Here is a 24,897-nt window from a genome sequence, read left to right on the forward strand (position 1 = left end):
GCCGATCTCCACCGCAGTGAGGGTCCTGTGTACGCACCTGGAGATCGAGTCTGGCTCTCGACTCGAAACCTGCCCCGTCGCCTGCCCTGCCGGAAGCTGGGTCGGCGGTTTGTGGGGCCATTTAAAGTCCTGAGGAGATTGAACGAGGTATGTTACAGGTTACAACTGCCTCATGATTACCCCTCGTTCCATGTGTCTCTCCTCAGGCCGGTGGTAGCTGGTCCACTCCAGGACAATGAGATACGGGAGACTCCTCCGCCCCCACTGGACATAGAGGGGGCTCCGGCGTACTCAGTCTGGTCCATCGTGGATTCGAGACGTCGGATGGGGGGTCTGCAGTATCTCGTGGAGTGGGAGGGGTACGGTCCGGAGGAACGGTGCTGGGTGCCTAGGAGGGACATTTTAGATCCTTCCCTCCTGACGGAGTTCCACCGGAGTCATCCCACGCGCCCTGCTCCGCGTCCTCCTGGCTGTCCCCGAGGCCGGGGTCGGCGCACGGCTGGAGCCGCGCGTCAAGGGGGGGTACTGTCACGGATGCCGCCGAGGCTGCTCCTCCTCCTTGCTCGGGCAGGCTTCGGCGTTCGTCGTCCCCGGAGTACTAGCTACTGCCGCTCGATGTTTCGATGTTTGTCTTGTATTGTCTAGTTGGTACACCTGTTTCGTATTCTGTATTGATTATGTACCATATAAGTTCCCTTGTTTTATGTTTGCCTTTGTGTGTTATTGTCCGCGTCTCTTGTATGTATGTTCGGCATTGACCATCTTGTTTATTACGCACTCCGCGTACATTTCTCCTCTTGTGTTTGGAGGCTTTTGTTTTGTGCGTATTTTACTTTGGAAAGTAAAGTAGTCGTTACTGATCCTCTGTGTCCTGCGCCTGACTTCAGCGCCGCATAAACCTCAGCATTGACAGTCATGGAAAGAGCAGGTGTTCCTAATGTTTAGTACACTCAGTGTATACAAAGTACATGTCATTGAATTCAAGTTTAATTCAATTCTGAATTCTAATTCAATTTCAACTAAATATTTTACAATTTCCCAAACAGCCTAATTCCAATTAAATTCTCCACTTCATGAGTTACATCGCCTCACACAGACAGACATACGGACGGACGGACAGACAGACACACAGACAGACACATTACACTATGTAATGTAGATTACATTACACTACTCGAATAGCCACAATCCAGCCAGCTGTAAACACAAACCTTGAAGCTGGGCCTCGCCAGCGTTAGGACCGGTTGTGACATCATAGGGTGAGATGCTGCTCCTCTCTTCCAATGCCCTCAGCAGCTCCTCCAGGTCCACCGAGCGGTGGCCATCTTTGATCCACATCCCCTCTGACTGCAGCCGCAGGGCCTCTGAGAAAACAAAAACCGGCTACATCAAAAACAAACTGATATTCAGTCATTGGTGTAATATTAGACCATTCCATCCTATTATGTTTGTAAATGGCCCTGAAACGACCTGGAGGAAAAATGTACAGGCTGCAAATATCTCAGGGACACTGCATCAAGACCATCATATCATACAGAGGTACTCTCACAAAGTGATGTCAGTGACATCAGTTCAATTAATCACGCTCAGGAGCTGTTGGGTGGTACTGTGCTCCATAAACACAGCACCATTGACTGTATATGAATGGACAAAGCCATCGATGACGTCACACCATTCATTCCTATGTGAAGACTCAATGGCACATTTGAAGCACAGGAAGTCGGTTTTAGCTTGCTAAGATGGCGTCTCATGCGAGGGATTCTCAAGACATAACATGCGCAGTTTGAGCTACTCGGGGAAGTGACGTTGCAGACTAGCTCAGTACTGCCTCTTCTCATTGAGTATCTCAAGTTGAAGGCTGACCGGGATACTCCAGGCTGCCGGTAGCAACTAAATTATCCTAATAACTTCTTCTGTGTGCGATTTTAAAAAAATCGGTTCAAGGACATACATTTTTATTTATTTAAACAAATATTGCCCTAGAAGAATGCCATTTTCCCATTCACTATAATTGGGGATCCTGCTTTCTGAAAACAACAGCCTGCAGTACCCCGGTCGGCCTTGAACTTCATGGCTTCAATGAGAAGGGGCAGTTGTTCTCCTCTCCACAGCACACATACACACACACACACACACACACACATACATACATACACACACTATCCGGTAAATCACAGCTAAGACATAGGGCCCTGCAATGCATATAAGCAGGATATGCAATGGAGAACAAAAATCGGTCATTAACCTCTCTAACAAGATTGCTTGCTTGGTTGCTTGTTTGACTGATTTATTGGCAGGGGGAATAACACACACACACACATGCACTTACACAGTCACATACACACCATGCACTCAAGCATGCACGCACGCACACACCTGCCATGTCAGAGGTAGTGAATCATAAAGGTGTGTTTAAAGTGTCAAACACAAAAAACCCAGAGGGGACGGAAAAAACACACACACGGGCAGACGCACATTTACACATTCTGAAACTCTTTCTTCTATTCTCTTTCTGTCTAGATGTCATGACTTGTTACTCTTCAGTCCCATCCCTCCTCCATGCACACACACTCACACACCCTCTCTCCTGGTGGGTGTTAACCGAGTCATATCGGGGGTCTTTGTGTGTGTCCTGCATCGGCCCATTACCCCCAGGAGGGCGCCATCGGCCCTCACCTCCTAAGAGCTCCCCCAGCGGCGCACAGATCTGCTCCGCTGCCTCTTGAAGAATCTCCCTGGCGACCACCATCACCATGGACAACACCCCCTCTTCTCCTGCCCGTTGCTCGTGGTGATGGACCACTCGGAGGATGCTGGACTCCAGAGCTTCATAGTCGGAGCTGGATCAGACAGGGGGATGGGATCATTACACTACATCTGCACAAAGCCCTCAGGGCCTGTCTGAAACAATAAATACACACTTTCATAGTATACCATCTAAATACACACATCAGACAATACAGACACCCAAATGTACAAACACACGCAAAATATCAACCAAATGATTTATCCCATCAATTCTGTGTGTGTGCGCGTGTGTGTGTATGTGTGTGTGTATGTGCATTTGCGTGTACCTGTTGAGCACATCGTCCCTCATCAAAGTGAGGGAGAGTTTTCCTCTGTGGTGGAGCTGCAGTAGGTTGATGTCGTCTCTCCACAGCAGAGCAGACTCACACACCCTCACCCTCTTAAGGTACCGCACTGTCTCCCCCGGCAACCCCACATCACATCCCTGACCACACAGGACCGGGACACACACACAGTCCGATCGCTCCTTCTGAGAGACACACACACACACACACACACACACACACACACACACACACACAGAGAAAGTACAAATACAAGACACAAAGATACACTGTAGCTCAGCTGGTAGAGCACCGCGCTTGTAACGCCAAGGTAGTGGGTTCGATCCCCGGGACCACCCATACACAAAAAAAAAAATATGTATGCACGCATGACTGTAAATCGCTTTGGATAAAAGCGTCTGCTAACTGGCATATTATTATTATTATTACTTAAACTTAAACTCAACCTCAAACACATAAACAAGTACACAAAGACTACAATACACACACACGCAAAAACACACACAAATCACATACAGTTGAAGTCGGAAGTTTACATACACCTTAGCCAAATACATTTAAACTCAGTTTTTCACAATTCCTGACATTTAATCCTAGTAAAAACTCCCTGTCTTAGGTCAGTTAGGATCACCACTTTATTTTAAGAATGTGAAATGTCAGAATAATAGTAGAGAGAATGATTTATTTCAGCTTTTATTTCTTTCATCACATTCCCAGTGGGTCAGAAGTTTACATACACTCAATTATTATTTGGTGTCATTGCCTTTAAATTGTTTAACATGGGTCAAACGTTTCGGGTAGCCTTCCACAAGCTACCCACAATAAGTTGGGTGAATTTTTGCCCATTCCTCCTGACAGAGCTGGTGTAACTGAGTCAGGTTTGTAGGCCTCCTTGCTCGCACACTTTTTTTCAGTTCTGCCCACACATTTTCTATAGGATTGAGGTCAGGGCTTTGTGATGGCAACTCCAATACCTTGACTTTGTTGTCCTTAAGCCATTTTGGCACAACTTTGGAAGTATGCTTGGGGTCATTGTCCATTTGGGAGACCCATTTGCGACCAAGCTTTAACTTCCTGACTGATGTCTTGAGATGTTGCTTCAATATATCCATATAATTTTCCTTCCTCATGATGCCATCTATTTTGTGAAGTGCACCAGTCCCTCCTGCAGCAAAGCACCCCCACAGCATGATGCTACCACCCCCGTGCTTCACGGTTGGGATGGTGTTCTTCTGCTTGCAAGCTACCCCTTTTTCCCTCCAAACATAACGATGGTCATTATGGCCAAACAGTTCTATTTTTGTTTCATCAGATCAGAGGACATTTCTCCAAAAAGTACAATCTTTGTCCCCATGTGCAGTTGCAAACCGTATTCTGGCTTTTTCATTGGCGGTTTTTGAGCAGTGGCTTCTTCCTTGCTGAGTGGCCTTTCAGGTTATGTCGATATAATCAAATCAAATCAAATTGGCTACATGCGCCGAATACAACAGGTGTAGACATTACAGTGAAATGCTTACTTACAGCCCTTAACCAACAATGCATTCATGTTTTTAATAAAAAAGTAAAATAAAACAACAACAACAAAAAAGTGTTGAGAAAAAAAGAGCAGAAGTTAAATAAAATAACAGTAGGGAGGCTATATATACACAGGGGGGTACCGGTGCAGAGTCAATGTGCGGGGGCACCGGCTAGTTGAGGTAGTTGAGGTAATATGTACATGTGGGTAGAGTTAAAGTGACTATGCATAAATAATTAACAGAGTAGCAGCAGCGTAAAAAGATGGGGTGGGGGGGCAGTGCAAATAGTCCGGTTAGCCATGATTAGCTGTTCAGGAGTCTTGTGGCTTGGGGGTAGCATCTGTTGAGAAGTCTTTTGGACCTAGACTTGGCACTCCGGTACCGCTTGGCGTGCGGTAGCAGAGAGAACAGTCTATGACTAGGGTGGCTGGAGTCTTTGACAATTTTGAGGGCCTTCCTCTGACACCGCCTGGTATAGACATCCTGGATGGCAGGAAGCTTGGCCCCAGTGATGTACTGGGCCGTACGCACTACCCTCTGTAATGCCTTGCGGTCGGAGGCCGAGCAGTTGCCATACCAGGCGGTGATGCAACCAGTCAGGATGCTCTCGATGGTGCAGCTGTAGAATTTTTTGAGGATCTGAGGACCCATGCCAAATCTTTTCAGTCTCCTGAGGGGGAATAGGCTTTGTCGTGCCCTCTTCACAACTGTCTTGGTGTGTTTGGACCATGATAGTTTGTTGGTGATGTGGACACCAAGGAACTTGAAGCTCTCAACCAGTTCCACTACAGCCCCGTCGATGGGAATGGGGGCGTGCTCAGTTCCCTTTTTTTCCTGTAGTCCACAATCATCTCCTTTGTCTTGGTCACGTTGAGGGAGAGGTTGTTATCCTGGCACTACACGGCCAGGTCTCTGACCTCCTCTCTATAGGCTGTCGCATCGTTGTCGGTGATCAGGCCTACCACTGTTGTGTCGTCTCCAAACTTAATGATGGTGTTGGAGTCGTGCCTGGCCATGCAGTCATGGGTGAACAGGGAGTACAGGAGGGGACTGAGCACGCACCCCTGAGGGGCCCCTGTGTTGAGGATCAGTGTGGCAGATGTGTTGTTACCTACCCTTAACACCTGGGGGCGGCCCATCAGGAAGTCCAGGATCCAGTTGCAGAGGGAGGTGTTTAGTCCCAGGATCCTTATCTTAGTGATGAGCTTTGAGGGCACTATGGTGTTGAATGCTGAGCTGTAGTCAATGAATCTCACGTAGGTGTTCCTCTTGTCCAGGTGGGAAAGGGCAGTGTGGAGTGCAATAGAGATTGCATCATCTGTGGATCTGTTGGGGCGGTATGCAAATTGGAGTGGGTCTAGGGTTTCTGAGATAATGGTGTTGATGTGAGCCATGACCAGCCTTTCAAAGCACTTCATGGCTACAGACGTCAGTGCTACGGGTCGGTAGTCATTTAGGCAGGTTATCTTAGTGTCCTTGGGCACGGGGACTATGGTGGTCTGCTTGAAACATGTTGGTATTACAGACTCAGTCAGGGACATGTTGAAAATGTCAGTGAAGACACTTGCCAGTTGGTCAGCACATGCTCGGAGTACACGTCCTGGTAATCCGTCTGGCCCTGCGGCCTTGTGAATGTTGAACTGCTTAAAAGTCTTACTCACATTGGCTACGGAGAGCGTGATCACATAGTCATCCGGAACAGCTGGTGCTCTCATGCATGCTTCAGTGTTGCTTGCCTCGAAGCGAGCATAGAAGTGGTTTAGGTCGTCTGGAAGTCTTGTGTCACTGGGCAGCTCGCGGCTGTGCTTCCCTTTGTAGTCGTAATAGTTTTCAAGCCCTGCCACATCCGACGAGCGTCACAACCGGTGTAGTACGATTCAATCTTAGTCCTGTATTGACTCTTTGCATGTTTGATGGTTCGTCTGAGGGCATAGCGTCCGGATTAGAGTCCCGCTCCTTGAAAGCTGCAGCTCTACACTTTAGCTCAGTGCGGATGTTGCCTGTAATCCATGGCTTCTGGTTGGGGTATGTACGTACGGTCACTGTGGGGACGACGTCATCGATGCACTTATTGATGAAGCCAGTGACTGATGTGGTGTACTCCTCAATGCTATCTGAAGAATCGCGGAACATGTTCCAGTCTGTGCTAGCAAAACAGTCCTGTAGCTTAGCATCTGCGTCATCTGACCCGTTTTTTATTAACCGAGTCACTGGTGCTTCCTGCTTTAGTTTTTGCTTATAAGCAGGAATCAGGAGGATAGAGTTATGGTCAGATTTGCCAAAGGGAGGGCGAGGGAGAGCTTTGTATGCGTCTCTGTGTGTGGAGTATAGGTGGTCTCGTTTTACTGTGGATATAGATACTTTTGTACCCGTTTCCTCCAGCATCTTCACAAGGTCCTTTGCTGTTGTTTTGGGATTGATTTGCACTTTTCGCACCAAAGTACGTTCATCTCTAGGAGACAGAACGCGTCTCTTTCCTGAGCGGTATGACGGCTGCGTGGTCCCATGGTGTTTATACTTGCGTACTATTGTTTGTACAGATGAACGTGGTACCTTCAGGCTTTTGGAAATTGCTCCCAAGGATGAACCAGACTTGTGGAGGTCTACACATTTTTTTCTGAGGTCTTGGCTGATTTCTTTTGATTTTCCTATGATGTCAAGCAAAGAGGGACTGAGTTTGAAGTTAGGCCTTGAAATACATCCATAGGTACACCTCCAATTGACTCAAATGATGTCAATTAGCCTATCAGAAGCTTCTAATGCCATGACATCATTTTCTGGAATTTTCCAAGCTGTTTAAAGGCACAGTCAACTTCTGTAAAGTATGTAAACTTCTGACTCACTGGAATTGTGATACAGTGAATTATAAGTGAAATAATTGTCTGTAAACAATTGTTGGAAAAATTACTTGTGTCATGCACAAAGTAGATGTCCTAACCGACTTGCCAAAACTATAGTTTGTTAACAAGACATTTGTGGAGTGGTTGAAAAACAAGTTTTAATGACTCCAACCTAAGTGTATGTAAACTTCCAACTTCAACTGTACATAAATACCATGCACACGTGAACATGTCCCCACACATTACCTGGTTGAGGAAGTAGGCGTAACTCAGTGTTGAAGCCACAGAATCTACACCTGGGTCCACCCCTCCTAGAACAGCGTGGACTTTAGGATGGTCAGGTCCTGATGCCTGGAACAAACAAAAATACAAACAAACACTGACAACATTTACATTTCGGTTTGTTTTTCTATTCTGTGGATTAGCAAGCATTTTAAAGTAACTGTGCAGTGTTTCTATGAAATATGACCTATAATTAATTACAATATGAGTGAAATAGTTTTCCTTCCAAAAAGTGGTAATTAAGTATGTTAAAAATGTGCTTTTCTGAGTTGGAATGGTGTGGGCATATACACTTGTAGAAAAAAATGGTTATTTGAGGTTCTCTATTGAAACGTTTGGTTCTTTGGATGAGATTAAAAAACCCTTTCCTAAAAAAAAGTGTTATATATACTTTCAGAAAGTATTCATACCCCTTGACGTATTCCACATTTTGTTGTGTTACAGCCTGAATTCAAAAATGTATTAGCTAGATTTTTTGATCACCCATCTACACACAATACCCTGTAATGACAAAGTGAAATCATGTTTTAAACATTTTTGCAAATGTATTGCAAATAAAATACAGAAATATCTAATTTCAATGAGTATTCACACCACATGTTAGAATCACCTTTGGCAGTGATTACAGCTGTGAGTCTTTCTGGGTAAGTCTCTAAGAGCTTTGCACACCTGGATGTACAATATTTGCACATTATTCTTTTTTAAATTCTTCAAGCTCTGTCAAGTCGGTTGTTGATCATTGTTAGACAGCCATTTTCAAGTCTTGCCATAGATTTTTAAGCCGATTTAAGTCAAAACTGTAACTAGGCCACTCAGGATTGTCGTCTTGGTAAGCAACTCCAGTGTATATTTGGCCTTGTGTTTTAGGTTATTGTCCTGCTGAAAGGTGAATTTGTCTCCCAGTGTGTCTGTTGGAAAGCAGACTGACCTAGGTTTTCCTCTAGGATTTTGCCTGTGCTTAGCTCTATTCCATTTATTTTTATACCCAAAAAAACTCACTAGTCCTTGCCGATGACAGGCATTCCCATAACATGATGCAGCCACCAACATGCTTGAAAATATGAAGAGTGGTACTTTGTGATGTGTTGTCTTGGATTTGCCCCAAACATTTTATTTAGCGCCTTATTGCAAACAGGATGTATGTTTTGGAATATTTTTATTCTGTACAGGCTTCCTTCTTTTCATTCTGTCATTTAGGTTAGTATTGTGGAGTAACTACAATGTTGTTGATCCATCCTCAGTTTTCTCATATCACAGCCATTCAACTCTGTAACTGTTTTAAAGTCACCATTGGCCTCATGGTGAAAACTCTGAGCGGTTTCCTTCCTCTCCGGCAACTGAGTTAGGGGGGAGGCCTGTATCTTTCTAGTGACTGGGTGTATTGATACACCACCCAAAGTGTAATTAATAACTTCACCATGCTCAAAATCATATTAAATGTCAGTTGTTGTTTTTTACCCATCTACCAATAGGTGCCATTCTTTGCGAGGCATTGGAAAACCTCCCTGGTCATTGTGGTTAAATCTGTTTGAAATTCACTGCTCGACTGAGGGACCTTACAGTTATGTTACCTACTTATGTGTGGGGTACAGAGATGAGGTAGTCATTAAAAAATCATGTTAAACACTATTATTGCACACAGAGTGAGTCCATTCAACTTATTATGGGACTTGTTAAGCACATTTTTACTCCTGAACTTATTTAGGATTGCCATAACAAAGGGGTTGAATACTTATTGACATATGACATTTCAGCTTTTCATTTTTAATAAAATATCTAAACATTTCTAAAAACATAGTTCTACTTTGACATTATGGGGTATTTTGTGTAGGCCAGTGACACAAAATCTCAATTTAATCAATTTTAATTCAGGCTGTAACACAACAAAATGTGGGAAAAGTCAAGGGGTGTGAAAACTTTCTGAAGGCACTGTATACCCAGTGAAGGAAAAATAACTTTGAGGGTTCTATCCCTACCCCAGAGTGTAATGGGGATTTTAGAAATCAACAGCTAACAAAAGCTAACCCAGTCACATCAAACTCTGAAATGACAGCTAACAATCCCTTTTAATTTGTTTTAGATGTTTTCCATTGTCATTTATATCCATATTAATGATGATGCTGCATGATTTCGAGAGGTCATAAAAATGGCTAGCTGACGTCCGACACCGTTAGCTCACTATGGCATGAGGAAGATCTAATTCATATTTTGAAACATTGTTTCCGAGGTCTGAGTGGCAAACCACAAGGTTCATACAAACTTGTGCTGTTGCAAACTAAATGCTATCTAGAAGCAAGAGGAAATAATGTGTTTAATAAAAGCATACACTCTTAGATAAAGAAGGGGTTCTATATGGACTTTTTTGGTCAATTCAAAATGTAACTGCCATTCTGATTCAAAAACCAACTGCCAATTCATTCCAGCATGACGACGCAATAGGATGGTGGTTGAACCAACTTGGAAGTAGCCTACAAATAAGCACGTTATTTTCAATAATTGATTATTTAATTCAAATATATGAAGCCAAAGTCATATGATATAAACTATAGGCTAGATAAATAAAGTTGAAACATTATTAGAATTTGAGCACATTTGTTAGCTAGCTACCTAGCTAACTTAGCTAGCTAAATAGAAAAAGTTAGGCTACTTTAATTCACCACTTTACAAGCTAGCCAGCTAACTCTTTCAAATAAACATTATTTTTTTTATTATGGGATATGCCATTCAGAGGTTATCTCCTTCTTCATTCTGCCTTCTCCCCATGTTCCTCTGGTGCTTGGATACCCCTGGCTGAGAGAACACAATCCCACATTCGATTGGGTGACTGGCAAGGTAACTAGTTGGAGTATTGAATGTCATGCTAACTGCCTTAAGACTGCCTGTTCCCATTCTGTTCCCAGTCAGGTCATTGATTCTACCCCCCCAGATTTGTCCCTGGTTCCTGAAACATATCACGATTTGGGGGAAGTGTTCAGTAAGCAGAAGGCTCTGTCACTTCCTCCCCACCGACCATATGATTGTGCCATTAACCTGTTCCCTGGAGCTGCCTATCCCAAGGGACGGTTATACAGTATCTCCCGACCTGAACGTGAAGCTTTGGAGACCTACATAAAGGAGTCTCTAGCTGCTGGTCTCATTTGTCCCTCGTCATCACCCCTGGGGGCAGGATTCTTTTTTGTGAGTAAGAAGGATGTCTCTCTTCGACCTTGTATTGATTATCGGGGGTTGAATTATGTTACAGTCGAGAACAAGTATCCCCTGCCCTTGATGAGCTCTGCTTTCGACTCCTTACAGGGTGCTACTGTGTTCACTAAGCTGGATCTACGCAATGCGTATCATCTGGTCCGGATCAGAGAGGGGGACGAGTGGTTGACTGGTTTCAATACACCGATGGGTCATTTCGAGTATCAGGTGATGCCGTTTGGACTGACCAATGCTCCAGCAGTGTTCCAGAGTATGGTGAATGACGTCCTGAGAGATATGATCGGTCTTTTTGTGTTTGTGTACCTGGATGACATTCTTATCTTCTCTAAGGAGCTTTCCAGCCACGTCCAGCATGTCAAGCAGGTTCTGCAGCGATTGTTGGAGAACCGCCTGTTTGTGAAGGCCGAGAAGTGTGAATTTCACGCCCACACTACATCCTTCCTCGGGTACATCATCTCCAGGGGAGAGATTAGGATGGATCAAGAGAAGGTTAGAGCGGTTCTGGATTGGGACCAGCCTGGTACGAGATTGCAGCTCCAGAGGTTTCTGGGGTTTGCGAATTTCTATCGTAGATTTATCCGTGATTACAGCCGTGTGGCCGCTCCATTAACTGCCCTGACTTCTAGTACCAGAACCTTCAGTTGGAATCCTGAGGCAGACCGAGCATTTCGATTCACCAACGCCCCGATTCTCTCTCAACCTGACGCTGCCCGTCAGTTTGTCATTGAAGTGGACGTGTCTGATGTGGGGGTTGGCGCCATCCTGTCCCAGCGAAGCTCCACTGACGGTAAACTCCATCCCTGCGCCTTCTACTCTCGTCGTCTTTCGTCTACGGAGAGGAACTGCGATGTGGGTAACTGGGAGCTTCTCGCGGTGAAACTTGCCTTGGAGGAGTGGCGCCACTGGTTGGAGGGGCGGAGCAACCGTTTATTGTCTGGACTGACCACAAGAATCTTGCTTACGTGCAATCGGCTAGACGTCTCAACTCCCGTCAGGCAAGGTGGGCTTTGTTTTTTGGACGCTTAAATTTTTCCCTGACGTTCCGACCTGGGTCTAAGAACGGCAAGGCGGACGCCCTGTCCCGGATGTTCTCCAAGACGGAGGAGAGTGGGACCAAGACTGAGACGATTCTTCCCCGGAACTTCATCGTGGGAGCAGTTACGTGGAGGATTGAGGAGGAGGTTATGGCGGCCCTTCGGACGCAGCCCGGTCCCGGTAACGGTCCACCCGGTCGGTTGTTTGTGCCAGAGTCGGTCCGTTCTGCTGTCCTCCAATGGTCCCACGCCAGCAAGATGGCTTGTCACCCTGGCGTGGCTCGGACGATGGCGTTACTACGCAGACGATTTTGGTGGCCTGCCATGGGAGAAGATACCCGGAGGTTTGTTGCTGCCTGTCCAGTTTGTGCGCAGAATAAGAGTGCCAATCGGCCCAGCTCTGGACTTCTTCACCCCCTACCTATTCCCCGGCGACCATGGTCGCATCTGGCCCTGGATTTTGTCACTGGGTTGCCCTCTTTTGAGGGGAACACGGTCATTCTGACTATTGTGGACAGATTCAGCAAGTTCGCCCACTTTGTGCCCATCTCCAAGCTTCCCTCTGCCTCTGAGACATCCGAGATCCTGGTTAGGGAGGTTTTCAGGGTCCACGTGTTGCCCAGTGACATAGTTTCCGACCGTGGTCCTCAGTTTACCTCTGCTGTCTGGAAATCCTTCTGTTTGGCCATTGGAGCCACAGTCAGTCTCACATCTGGATTTCACCCCCAATCTAATGTTCAGGCGGAGAGAGCCAACCAGAAGATGGAATCCACGCTGCGCTGCCTTGTCTCCTCCAACCCCACCTCTTAGGTCTCTCAGTTGCCATGGGTCGAGTATGCCCACAATACTCTCCCTACATCCCCCACTGGGATGTCTCCCTTCCAGTGCCTGTACGGCTACCAACCTCCCTCGTTTCCTTCTCAGGAGAAGGATCTCTCGGTTCCCTCTGTTCAGGCCCACATTCGTCGTTGCCACCGGACCTTGCATCGGGCCAGAAAGGCCCTCCTTAGAGTTTCTGACCGGTATCAGCTCCAGGCGAATCGTCGCCGTATTCCAGCCCCCGCTTATGCCATCGGAGATAAGGTCTGGTAGGCTACACGGGATCTTCCTCTGCGGACTGAGTCGAAGAAACTGTCACCGAAGTTCATTGGTCCGTTTGTGGTGGAGAGAGTGATTAATCCTGTTGTGGTTCGACTCAAGTTGCCTAGAACGCTCAGAGTCCATCCCACCTTTCATGTCTCCTGCCTGAAGCCTGTTCTCCTCAGTCCTCTGTTGCCCCCTCCGCCTCCTCCTCGGATGATCGGAAGTGGTCCTGTCTACACGGTGCACCACATCATGGATTCCAGACGGCAGGGTCGGGGTTTCCAGTATCTCGTGGACTGGGAGGGGTATGGTCCTGAGGAGAGGAGTTGGATTCCTCGGCGTCAGATCCTTGATGCTGACCTCCTTCGTGACTTCTACCGCCTCCATCCTGGCGCTCCGGGTAGTCCGCCCAGTGGCGTTCGTCGGAGGGGGGGGTACTGTCATGAATCCTCTACCTGTGTTGCCTGTTTTCTGTTCTGGAGTCTGTTTCCTGAGGTTCCTGAACGCACCCTGTCTGGTTGCCAGGCGACGAAGCTAGGCGGGAGATCTCTCTATTACCCGCACCTGCATCTCATCAGCTATCTGCACACCTGGTCCTGATCATCACCTCTCCACTTCATAAGCTCTGACCTGACATCCATTCCCTGCCGGATCGTTAGCCATGAACAGTATGTTGTGTCAGCGTATCAGCCTCAAGTTTACTAGAGTTAGTTTTGTTGTTCTGTACTTTTTGCTTGCCGTGTACTCAACTCTGTTTACTCTGTCTACAATCATTCTCCCGGAACATTCACCCCACACCTGCCTGGTCGTCGGTGGCTTCTGTGACACCATTGGCTCTGCCTATTCACTCCCACCAACTCACATCCGCTGCCCGCTCCGTCTCCTGGATTATTCTGCTTCCACATTTGAGTCTGTAAATAAATACTCACCTTCGTTCTACTCAACTTGTCCTGGTCTGCTTCTGGGTTCTGCTTTAGAGAATCGTGACAGTTCATTGTAACTAATGGACAAAGTACAGTATAATGTAGTGTACTGTATTGTAAAGAAGTCATCCAGAGTTGATAGGGGCCATCATTCAAACACCAGTGCATATTTCCAAACTATGTTTGCATACAGTGCTGTGAAGTATTTGCCCCCTTTCTAATTTTCTCTACTTTTGCATATTTTTGATACTGAATGTTATCGGATCTTCAACCAAAACCTAATATTAGATAAAGGGAACCTGAATGAACAAATAACAACAATTAAATACTTATTTCATAAACAAAGTTATGCAACACCCAATGCCCCTGTGTGAAAAAGTAATTGCCCCCTTACACTCAATAACTGGTTGTGCCACCATTAGCTGCAATGACTCGAAACCAAACGCAACCTGTAGTTGTTGATCAGTCTCTCACGTCACTGTGGAGGAATTTTGGCCCACTCTTCCATACAGAATTGCTTTAACTCAGGAACATTTGTGGGTTTTCAAGCATGAACTGCTCGTTTCAAGTACTGCCACAACATCTCAATTGGGATTAGGTCTGGACATTGACTAGGCCATTCCAAAACTTCACATTTGTTGCTTTTTGGACATTCTCATGTAAACTTGATTGTGTGTTTTGGATCATTGTCTTGCTGCATGACCCATCTGCGCTTCAGCTTCAGCTCACAGATGGATGGCCTGACATTCTCCTGTAGAATTGTCTGATACAGAGCAGAATTCATGGTTCCTTCTGTTAAGGCAAGTCGTCCATGTCCTGAGGCAGCAAAGCATCCCCAAACCATCACACTACCACGACCATGCTTGACCGTTGCTATAAGGTTCTTACTGTGGAATGCAGTGTTTGGTTTTCGCTAGGCATAATGGGACCCATGTCGTGTAATGTCAGTTTATGTGAGAAAACAAGCAATGTATAGTGTAGAGAATCATTGTACCATCTAAACCGCTGTGAAATAACTTTTCAATAACCAAAAATATTGTATTTTCAGCTTGTTTGAAGCTGGTGTACAAAACCGAAAGTGAAAGCAATAGGGTGCAACTGCAGCCTGCAATTCGGGGAGTTCCTGCATGTGGGCATTTCTGCATCTGCAGGTTGCCCCTCCCCCCTCCCCCCGAGCACCCCATTGGCTCCTGCATGAATGCTTCCCCCCTCGAGGACGACATAAAATCAAATGCGACGAATACAACAGGTGTAGACCTAACTGTGAAATACTTACTTACAAGCCCTTAACCAACATTATAGATTTTTTTAAAGTAACTAAAGTAAGAAAAATAAGTAACACAATAAAATAACAATAACGAGGCTATATATTTTATAATCAGGCCGATGTGGAGTCTGCTTACCTGACTTTTCTCACATCTTTCAATTCTGTATTTCACCACTGCTTTCCCTTAGTTAAAATCACATAAGAGAGCAGCAGATGGGTTCTGGAAACCTTGGTTTACAACCGGTCTCAACAAATCCTCAGTAAAAAACAACAAGTTGTGGTCTCCCAAGTGGCACAGCGGTCACAGTGTTAGAGGCGTCACTACAGACCTGGCTGTGTCACAACCGGGAGTCCCATAGGGACAATTGGAAAATCATCAATCAACTGTTGAATAAGAAAAAGGCATCTACAACTATCTCAACTTATTGTTGGAAATAAGAACTATAGTGATCCTGATGTTATTATATGTGAATTTAATTACTTTTTTGTGTATGTGGGTTCCTCTCTGTCAAAGGAAAGAGAGAAAACTGATGGAATCCCTTGGATTACATTAAGGTACATTTCCCTTCTCTGCTTCAGTTTGATCCTCCTGATGTAATGGAGGTGACGGAGGTAATTGGTAACTTACAAGATATCAGCAGCAGGCCATGATGAGATTGGTGCCTCTTTGGTGAAATCAGTGTCTTCCTCGATTCCTGAGCCTCTAACGTACACTACCGGTCGTAGGTTTTAGAACACCTACTCATTCAAGGGTTTTTCTTTATTTTTACTATTTTCTACATTGTAGAATAATGGTGAAGACATCGAAACTATGAAATAACACATATATAAATATATCATGTCGTAACCAAAAAAGTGTTAAACAAATCAAAATATATTTGAGATTTGAGATTCTTCAAATAGCCACCCTTTGCCTTGGTGACAGCTTTGCACACTCTTGGCATTCTCTCAACCAGCTTCATGAGGTAGTCACCTGGAATGCATTTCATTGAACAGGTGTGCCTTCTTAAAAGTTAATTTGTGGAATTTATTTCCTTCTTAATGCATTTGAGCCAATCAGTTGTGTTGTGACAAGGTAGGGGTGGTATACAGAAGATCGCCCTATTTGGTAAAAGACCAAGTCCATATTATGGCAAGAACAGCTCAAATAAGCAAAGAGAAACGACAGTCCATCATTACATTAAGACATGAAGGTCAGTCAATACGGAACATTTCAAGAACTTTGAAAGTTTCTTCAAGTGCAGTCGCAAAAACCATCAAGCGCTATGATGAAACTGGCTCTCATACGGACCGCCACACGAAAGGAAGACCCAGAGTTACCTCTGCTGCAGAGGATAAGTTCATTAGAGTTGCAGCCCAAATAAATGCTTCACAGAGTTCAAGTAACAGACACATCTCAACATCTACTGTTCAGAGGAGACTGTGTGAATCAGGCCTTCATGATCGAATTGCTGCGAAGAAACCACTACTAAAGGACACCAATAATAAGAAGAGACTTGCTTGGGCCAAGAAACACGAGCAATGGACATTAGACTGGTGGAAATTTGTCCTTTGGTCTGGAGTCCAAATTGGAGATTTTTGGTTCCAACCACTGTGTCTTTGTGAGACGCGGTGTGGGTGAACGGATGATCTCTGCATGTGTATTTCTCACCGTAAAGCGTGGAGAAGGTGGTGTTATATAATCCCCCGACCTCAACCAATTTGAGATGGTTTGGGATGAGTCGGACCGCAGAGTGAAGGAAAAGCAGCCAACAATTGCTCAGTATACAGTATCTCACAAAAGTGAGTACACCCCTCACATTTTTGTAAATTTTGAGTATATATTTTCATGTGACAACACGGAAGAAATGACACTTTGCTACAATGCAAAGTAGTGAGTGTACAGCTTGTATAACAGTGTAAATTTGCTGTCCCCTCAAAATAACTCAACACACAGCCATTAATGTCTAAACCGCTGGCAAAAAAAGTGAGTACACCCCTAAGTGAAAATGCCCAATTAGCCATTTTCCCTCCCCGGTGTCATGTGACTCGTTAGTGTTACAAGGTCTCAGGTGTGAATGGGGAGCAGGTGTGTTAAATTTGGTGTCATCGCTCTCACACTCCCTCATACTGGTCACTGGAAGTTCAACATGGCACCTCATGGCAAAGAACTCTCTGAGGATCTGAAAAAAATAATTGTTGCTCTACATAAAGATGGCCTGGGCTATAAGAAGATTGCCAAGACCCTGAAACTGAGCTGCAGCACGGTGGCCAAGACCATACAGCGGTTTAACAGGACAGGTTCCACTCAGAACAGGCCTCGCCATGGTCGACCAAAGAAGTTGAGTGCACGTGCTCAGCGTCATATCCAGAGATTGTCTTTGGGAAAAAGACGTATGAGAGCTGCCAGCATTGCTGCAGAGGTTGAAGGGGTGGGGGGTCAGCCTGTTAGTGCTCAGACCATACGCCGCACACTGCATGAAATTGGTCTGCATGGCTGTCGTCCCAGAAGGAAGCCTCTTCTAAAGATGATGCACAAGAAAGCCCGCAAACAGTTTGCTGAAGACAAGCAGACTAAGGACATGGATTACTGGAACAATGTCCTGTGGTCTGTGGTCCAAGATAAACTTATTTGGTTCAGATGGTGTCAAGCGGGTGTGGTGGCAACCAGGTGAGGAGTACAAAGACAAGTGTGTCTTGCCTACAGTCAAGCATGGTGGTGGGAGTGTCATGGTCTGGGGCTGCATGAGTGCTGCCGGCACTGGGGAGCTACAGTTCATTGAGGGAACCATGAATGCCGAACATGTACTGTGACATACTGAAGCATAGCATGATCCCCTCCCTTCGGAGACTGGGCCGCAGGGCAGTATTCCAACATGATAACGACCCCAAACACACCTCCAAGACGACCACTGCCTTGCTAAAGAAGCTGAGGGTAAAGGTGATGGACTGGCCAAGCATGTCTCCAGACCTAAACCCTATTGAGCATCTGTGGGGCATCCTCAAACGGAAGGTGGAGGAGTGCAAGGTCTCTAACATCCACCAGCTCCGTGATGTCGTCATGGAGGAGTGGAAGAGGACTCCAGTGGCAACCTGTGAAGCTCTGGTGAACTCCATGCCCAAGAGGGTTAAGGCAGTGCTGGAAAATGATGGTGGCCACACAAAATATTGACACTTTGGCACAATTTGGACATTTTCACTTAGGGGTGTACTCACTTTTGTTGCCAGCGGTTTAGACATTAATGGCTGTGTGGTGTTATTTTGAGGGGACAGCAAATTTACACTGTTATACAAGCTGTACACTCACTACTTTACATTGTAGCAAAGTGTCATTTCTTCAGTGTTGTCACATGAAAAGATATACTCAAATATTTACAAAAATGTGAGGGGTGTACTCACTTTTGTGAGATACTGTATGTGGGAACTCCTTCAAGACTGTTGGAAAAGCATTCCAGGTGAAGCTGGTTGAGAGAATGCCAAGAGTGTGCAAAGCTGTCATCAAGGCAAAGGGTGGCTATTTGAATAATCTCAAATATAAAATATATTTTGATTTGTTTAACACTTTTTTGGTTACTTCATAATTCCATATGTGTTATTTCAATGTAGAAAATAGTTTTAAAAATTAAGAAAAAACCTTGAATCAGTAGGTGTTCTAAAACCTTTGACCGGTAGTGTATATCTTTACCAAATCAATGCAAACTGGTATTGTTACTAAAGATGTTAAATTTGCCAACGTTATGCCCCTCTATAAATCTGGGGATCCAAGATCTTTTACAAATTATCGCCCAATATCTGTACTACCATGGGTTTTTTTAATCCTAGAAAAATTGGTGCATAAGAGAATGTTGAAACATTTAAATCAACACTGTATTCTATATGAGCACCAATATGGTTTCAACACTGTATTCTATATGAGCACCAATATGGTTTTCATAAAAACTACAGCACAGATATGGCTCTTTTGCAACAATGAATCCGCTCTTGGCATCTTTTTAGATTTATCCAAAGCGTTTGACATGGTTGATCATGAAATATTACTTTCTAAATTGCATTATTACGGTTTTCATGATTATACATATAATTGGCTATATAGTTATGTTTATGATAGAGAACAATTTGTTAATGCAAATGGTTGTGCATCTACCAGGGCCAAGATATCCTGTGGCGTGCCACAGGGTTCGATAATTGGACCTTTGTTATTCCTAATCTATATCAATGACCTTCCTGCTGTGTCTTCTACCATACTTCCCATTCTCTTTGTTGATGATACCAATTAGATTTTATCACACAAAAATGTTGATTCACTAATTAATGAAGCCAACTCAGGTATGGCCAAATTTTCGGAATGGTTCTAGATCATTTGTTTATCTTTAAATGTAAAAAAAATCCAACATTATTGTATTCGCTAGTAAGAATAAGAAATCATGTAAAAAATAAATAAATAAAAAAGTCACATCCACTAGATTCCTCTGAGTTCTAATTAATGAAAAGTTATCCTGGAAAGATCATATTCAATTTGTCTGCAGCAAAGTGATGAAATCTGTTGGTATCATCAGAACGATTAGTGGTTTGGTTCATCAGGCTTGCTTCCTGACTCTATACTATAGCTTAATTTACCCATATCTAATTTACTGTAATATTGTCTCCTACCTACCCAAATTAGTCATCATACAAAAGACATTTGCAAGATTAGCCACCTCCTCTAAATATTTTACGCCAATTATGCACTTTCATCTACAAATACTAATACCTCCCAGACACTTTACCTAAACCCTTCAATGGATTCTTCCAAGTTAATTCTGAAATCCATCTATATAACACAAGACACTGTGATAACCTTCACCCTCCCCACTGCCGCACCTCACATAGTCAATTATCTATCAAATATAGAGATACCATCCTCTGGAATTCTTATCTTCACATTGCCAAAACAATATCATCCCTCAATAACTTCAAGTGAAGACTGGGGGTCAGTCAGCCTGATGAACCAAACTACTCAGTAATCTCCTCCATATTGCCTAACTCTCACACACTCACACAATTTTTTTTCGTGATTACTGGTCAATTCATTTATACATTTGTAATTAGTAGGTTTTATTATCTGTTTTAACAAACCTTTTTTATTTTTGTACTTATGTATTGTGTGTTGTGTTTTTGTGGTGTGGTTTTCATATAAGCCCTTGGGCTTTCAACCACACCTGCACACCGTTTTTTATTTGTTATTTTTAATCTTTATTGTTGTCTATCACTTGTTTTCTTTGGTGCAAATGAATACATAAATAAAATAAATAAATAAAATGTATTCTTCTGTGGGGTTTATCGGCGGTTGGCATCCAACGTTATGGTGCATTACCACAATCTAATGTACTGGAGCGCCCCTGCCTCCCGCCTATGTACTGGAGTCATAGCTTAAAAATAGACCAATAGAAGTATAAAGAGGGGTTCCTGCAAATGCAGGAATGCCCACATGCAGGAACGCCCCGAATTGCGGGCTGCAGTTGCACCCTTCTCAGTAAAAGTTGCAAAAATGAAACTTAAGAACGGGAAGTATAGAAATAGTACACATAGAACAGATCTACACTTCTTAGACTTGCTTTCAATGAGAATGCCAGATCTATGTGAAGTTGGTCAGGTCGCCCAAAAAGTTACATACTGTAGCTTTAACTTCTTCTGCCACTGCAGCCTGTGAAATGAAAGAAAGATAAGCTGTGAGAAGTGTTGTAGGCAGAGCAGAAATAGCTGATATCATCTCATCCCTAAAGCAGGTATGACTGTGCTGGAATGCGGTACTCAGAAAAATCCAGGCATAATGCAAAATATGATTTGTGGTGTGTGTGATCAGTGATGTGTGTGTGTGTGTGTGTGTGTGTGTGTGTGTGTGTGTGTGTGTGTGTGTGTGTGTGTGTGTGTGTGTGTGTGTGTGTGTATCCTAGTCACTACTACCAGTACTAGTACTACACCAATGAGAATAACATGGGTGCCATCTGCTTGAATGAAGAGTACTACGTCATACACAGTTGTGACCGGATGGGATAGTAAGTATCTGGGGTGGTTGTTACATTGAGTTAGTCAGCATATTAAGGCAGTATTGGGTATACACGCCACCTGCAGCATACTGTGCCACACTGGCCTGCTGAAATCTCTCCTGGATACAACCATAGGTCAAGTAGGGAAATTTGCAATGAATACCCATCCATATCTCGGTCTCATATTACTGTGCATATCCATGATTAGAGCAGATGAGGAGGGGAACGGGGGGTGGGATGGGCAGTGGGCAGGGATATCTGTTTGAGATGCTAATATCTGGTCTCATGTTTCTTTAGGCGGATGGATGGGGGAGGTGGGAGAAGGGGGTGGAAGCGGGTCGGTCGATACTCTGATGGCTACGGGAGGAAGAGACGCATTAGTGGAGAAAGGAAAGGCCACTCACTGTCTATTCCACTGCAGCAGCAGCAGAGCACACAGACAACAAAACACACACCCGGTACCGCTCTCTCATCTCCATTTCACTGTGTGCTCCTTATCTAAAATTCCCCCCATTCATCTCAAGGAGGCTCGGGGTGGACGGACACAGTGCTGCTGCTGCTTTCTCTGCCTTCCTTAGCTGTCTTATTGCTTTCCCTCTATCTCTCTTACCCTCCATTATCTCTTTCATTCCGTCATCCCCTCTCTTTCACCACTGTCTTCTGTTATGAGTCCCTCGTACTCCCCCCTTCTCTATAGCTCAGTGGTAATATCGTGATTCCTTCTCCAGTGATGTGGTTAATTTAGCAGGGCTGCCTGCGCATAAAGCCTTCCGTACTAAACACTCAAAGGACTAACAGCTGACTGCTGCCTGAGCATCAGTGATTTACAGTGCGTCATGAATAAAAGGAAAGCTTTTTATACAAATGTATACACACACACGTACATGTCAAAACACAGACACACATATACACACACGTATTTCCTCATTTAAGAAACAACATAGTCTGTGTCAGTCCCATGCTGTGTGTTTCTGTCAGTCACACTCACTGTCCAAGTCAAAGACTGTCCAAGTCTAAATGTTTTAGGTCTACTATGGCAATATATCTCTATATCTGTATATATGTATCTCTGTATATGTCTCCAATCTCCACAAAGTGTGCAGACACTGGGCAGGGTTCTGCCATGGGGTGAAGGACAGGGTGATCTACTGCCCAAATCACCCTGCCAAAGCCTAGATCAATGTGTTCCTCAAAAACGTGTATGCACTGTGCATGCATGCGTGCGTATGTGCATGTGTGTGTCCACTAAGCACATTGCCTTAGTGTCATGCCAGAGAGCGAGCAAGAAAGAGAGAGAGTGAAAGAGAAAGAGCCATAGACAGAAAGAGAAAGGAAGATAGATCCAGTAAGCACTTATACAGGAAAGCCAATTAGAGGTATGGATGTTCTGGATGGTTGCCATGCAGGAGGAGAGAAAAAGGAGGAAGAGAGACCATTCACACACTGCAGTGTTAAAGGAAGGAAGGTGAAAATAGATGGGGAGAATGAGAGAGAGACAGAGGGGGAACAGTCCTCAAGTCGATAAACATGTATCGTATTACACGTTATCTCCAACCTCCATGACACTCATCAGCTAGCATCCTTATCGTCCAATTGCACACACGAGCACGAGCCTTGGCTTGTGTGAGTCGGAACGCCTATCTCCTGTTTCTGTAGCATGAGGCAGCTTGATGTACAAGTACACCCCCTGGACAGGACGCTATAGTCCATCGCAGGGCCTTAACCCCAACCTGTCTCCTTAATGTGCCAAGTGCCGAGGATCAAATTCCAACCTTCCAATCTCAGGGCGGACACTAACCACAAGGCCACTGAGTTGGGCCTTATCGTCCAATTACTCTTTCTCTTTCAGTTGGCCCAATTTATCCCAATCTCCATCTTGGATCCCATGCTCCCATGTGTACTTCCTGCTTTCTGTTATGACATCATCTTTGTCTTCTCCTTCTATGTCATCCTAGTAGGATCCCATGGGCTCATCACACAAAGGGAACTCTGTAGCCAATGGATGGACTAGCAAAAAAGCAACCATTACACACACTCCAACACAACTATCTACAACTATAGGCATACTGACACTATTAGGCTTACAACAGCCATGCATAAACTGTAATGCAGGGGTCTAGACATACACAGAAAACGACAGTCTTCACTGGGGTCTGTCTATTCAGGGAGATGAAGATACAACATAACTTTGTGGAGAATGACCAATCAAAATCAAGCAACTTCAGACCTCACCTGCATGTTTATTGTAGCTACAGGCCTACACTCATGTATATTCTTGTGATGTAGCCTAAGCCTACCTAAAACGAACAGTTAGTATCCTTTCGCCTACCTGTCACGTAAGTGAATAGTCATCATGAGGTGTTTACAACTTTTTACTGGAAACTACTTGCATGAGCGCTGCCGAGACAGTAGGCCTATGTGGCTATTAGTTTTAAATAAAATGCAAATAGTCTGCCTGATGACAGATTAGGCATAAGTAAAATGCAAATAGTCTGCTTGATGACAGATTAGGCGTTGTCTGCAGCACCGGCTTGTGCGTGCCTCTGATGAACTTGCTGTTGCCATGCATTCCCTGATAAAAATTCATTAACAAAATGTGTGGCAGGAGAACCTTATGGTTTGGACCACTCGTTTTTATTCATCATTCTGGCCTTGCGCCGTAGCCTACTAAAGGTGCTGCTTGTGGGGTAAAGAAACGAGAGACTGTACAGTTTCAGCAACAGGAATACAGCCTGTAGCATGTCGTCATCATCCCAATCAGTAAAACCCTTATTAACCACGGGCTGTTTAGGCTAAAACTCACCAGTATGGTCTTGGCCCGCCACAAATAATCTTCCATGTTGGAGTCTGTCGTTGCGGGGGACGCTGCAGCCTCCATATACAAGTTTACAACGCTGGTTGTCTTTGCGCTGTTGCGCCGCCGAATCCCCCGCTGCGCTCACTGCAGCACTAGCTCAGCTAGCGGTCCTCCCTCTCCGGGCTGGCCCGATGTGAAGTAGGTGTGACGAGAAGCTATCCAGCGGGGGCGCGCTCGCTGAATTCAACGCGCACCCAGCGTTTGGGAATCCCCGCCAATGGCAAAAATGTATCCGGGTAGATTAAAGCAGTTTGTAACAGGAAAGCAACCATTGACAGAGCGCCCGGCCGCTTCAGAAATGCAGAATGCTGCAGCACCGAGGATACGGTTAGACGTGTTGGCAGTAGCCTACTGTTGAGACTGTCCGACCATGGAGGCCAAGGACTGTGTGTGTGTGTGTGTGCGTGTGTGTGTGTGTGTGTGTGTGTGTGTGTGTGTTTATGCGCGTGAGCGTTTCGTGCGTGTGCTCGCGTGCGCGTCCCGTTGGCGCACAAATTGACAATATGCACTGCATGACAAATGAAAGGCCAAAGACGTTGTTTTTCAAGAACCGACAATAAAATGTTGAATGCTCATACAATTGCCTTGGCACACATTTTATTTCCTTTTATAACTGTGAAATCCACCTCAATTGAATTCAAACGCAATGTGAAAATGTTATAGGATAACATCAAGAACACATCTTTGGCAAGATCTCTCCCCCGCTCTCTCTCTTTCACACACACGCACACACACATAAACACACAGACACCATGTTCTGGGAAACAGGCCAGTTCTGAAACGTTAATATTTA

The 24,897-nt window shown here is 44.8% G+C and overlaps 1 protein-coding gene across 4 annotated transcripts in view; it reads right to left on the reverse strand.

Moving 5' to 3' along the window:
- LOC121550738 overlaps nt 1-24,250 on the reverse strand; it is a 63,869-nt gene extending 39,619 nt beyond the window's left edge. For all 4 annotated transcript variants that reach the window (XM_045226794.1, XM_045226793.1, XM_045226792.1 and 1 more), the window contains exons 1-5: nt 24,051-24,250; nt 7,696-7,800; nt 3,075-3,277; nt 2,677-2,840; nt 1,212-1,364 (exon numbers count right to left, since the gene is read on the reverse strand). In XM_045226794.1, the coding sequence (XP_045082729.1) occupies nt 1,212-1,364; nt 2,677-2,840; nt 3,075-3,277; nt 7,696-7,800; nt 24,051-24,125 (700 nt within the window). In that variant the 5' untranslated portion in view covers nt 24,126-24,250. The remainder of the gene's footprint in view (nt 1-1,211; nt 1,365-2,676; nt 2,841-3,074; nt 3,278-7,695; nt 7,801-24,050) is intronic.
- Between the last annotated feature and the right edge of the window lie 647 nt (nt 24,251-24,897).

This window comes from Coregonus clupeaformis, chromosome 18 (genome assembly GCF_020615455.1).
Source record: "Coregonus clupeaformis isolate EN_2021a chromosome 18, ASM2061545v1, whole genome shotgun sequence".
Taxonomy (NCBI): Eukaryota; Metazoa; Chordata; class Actinopteri; order Salmoniformes; family Salmonidae; genus Coregonus; species Coregonus clupeaformis.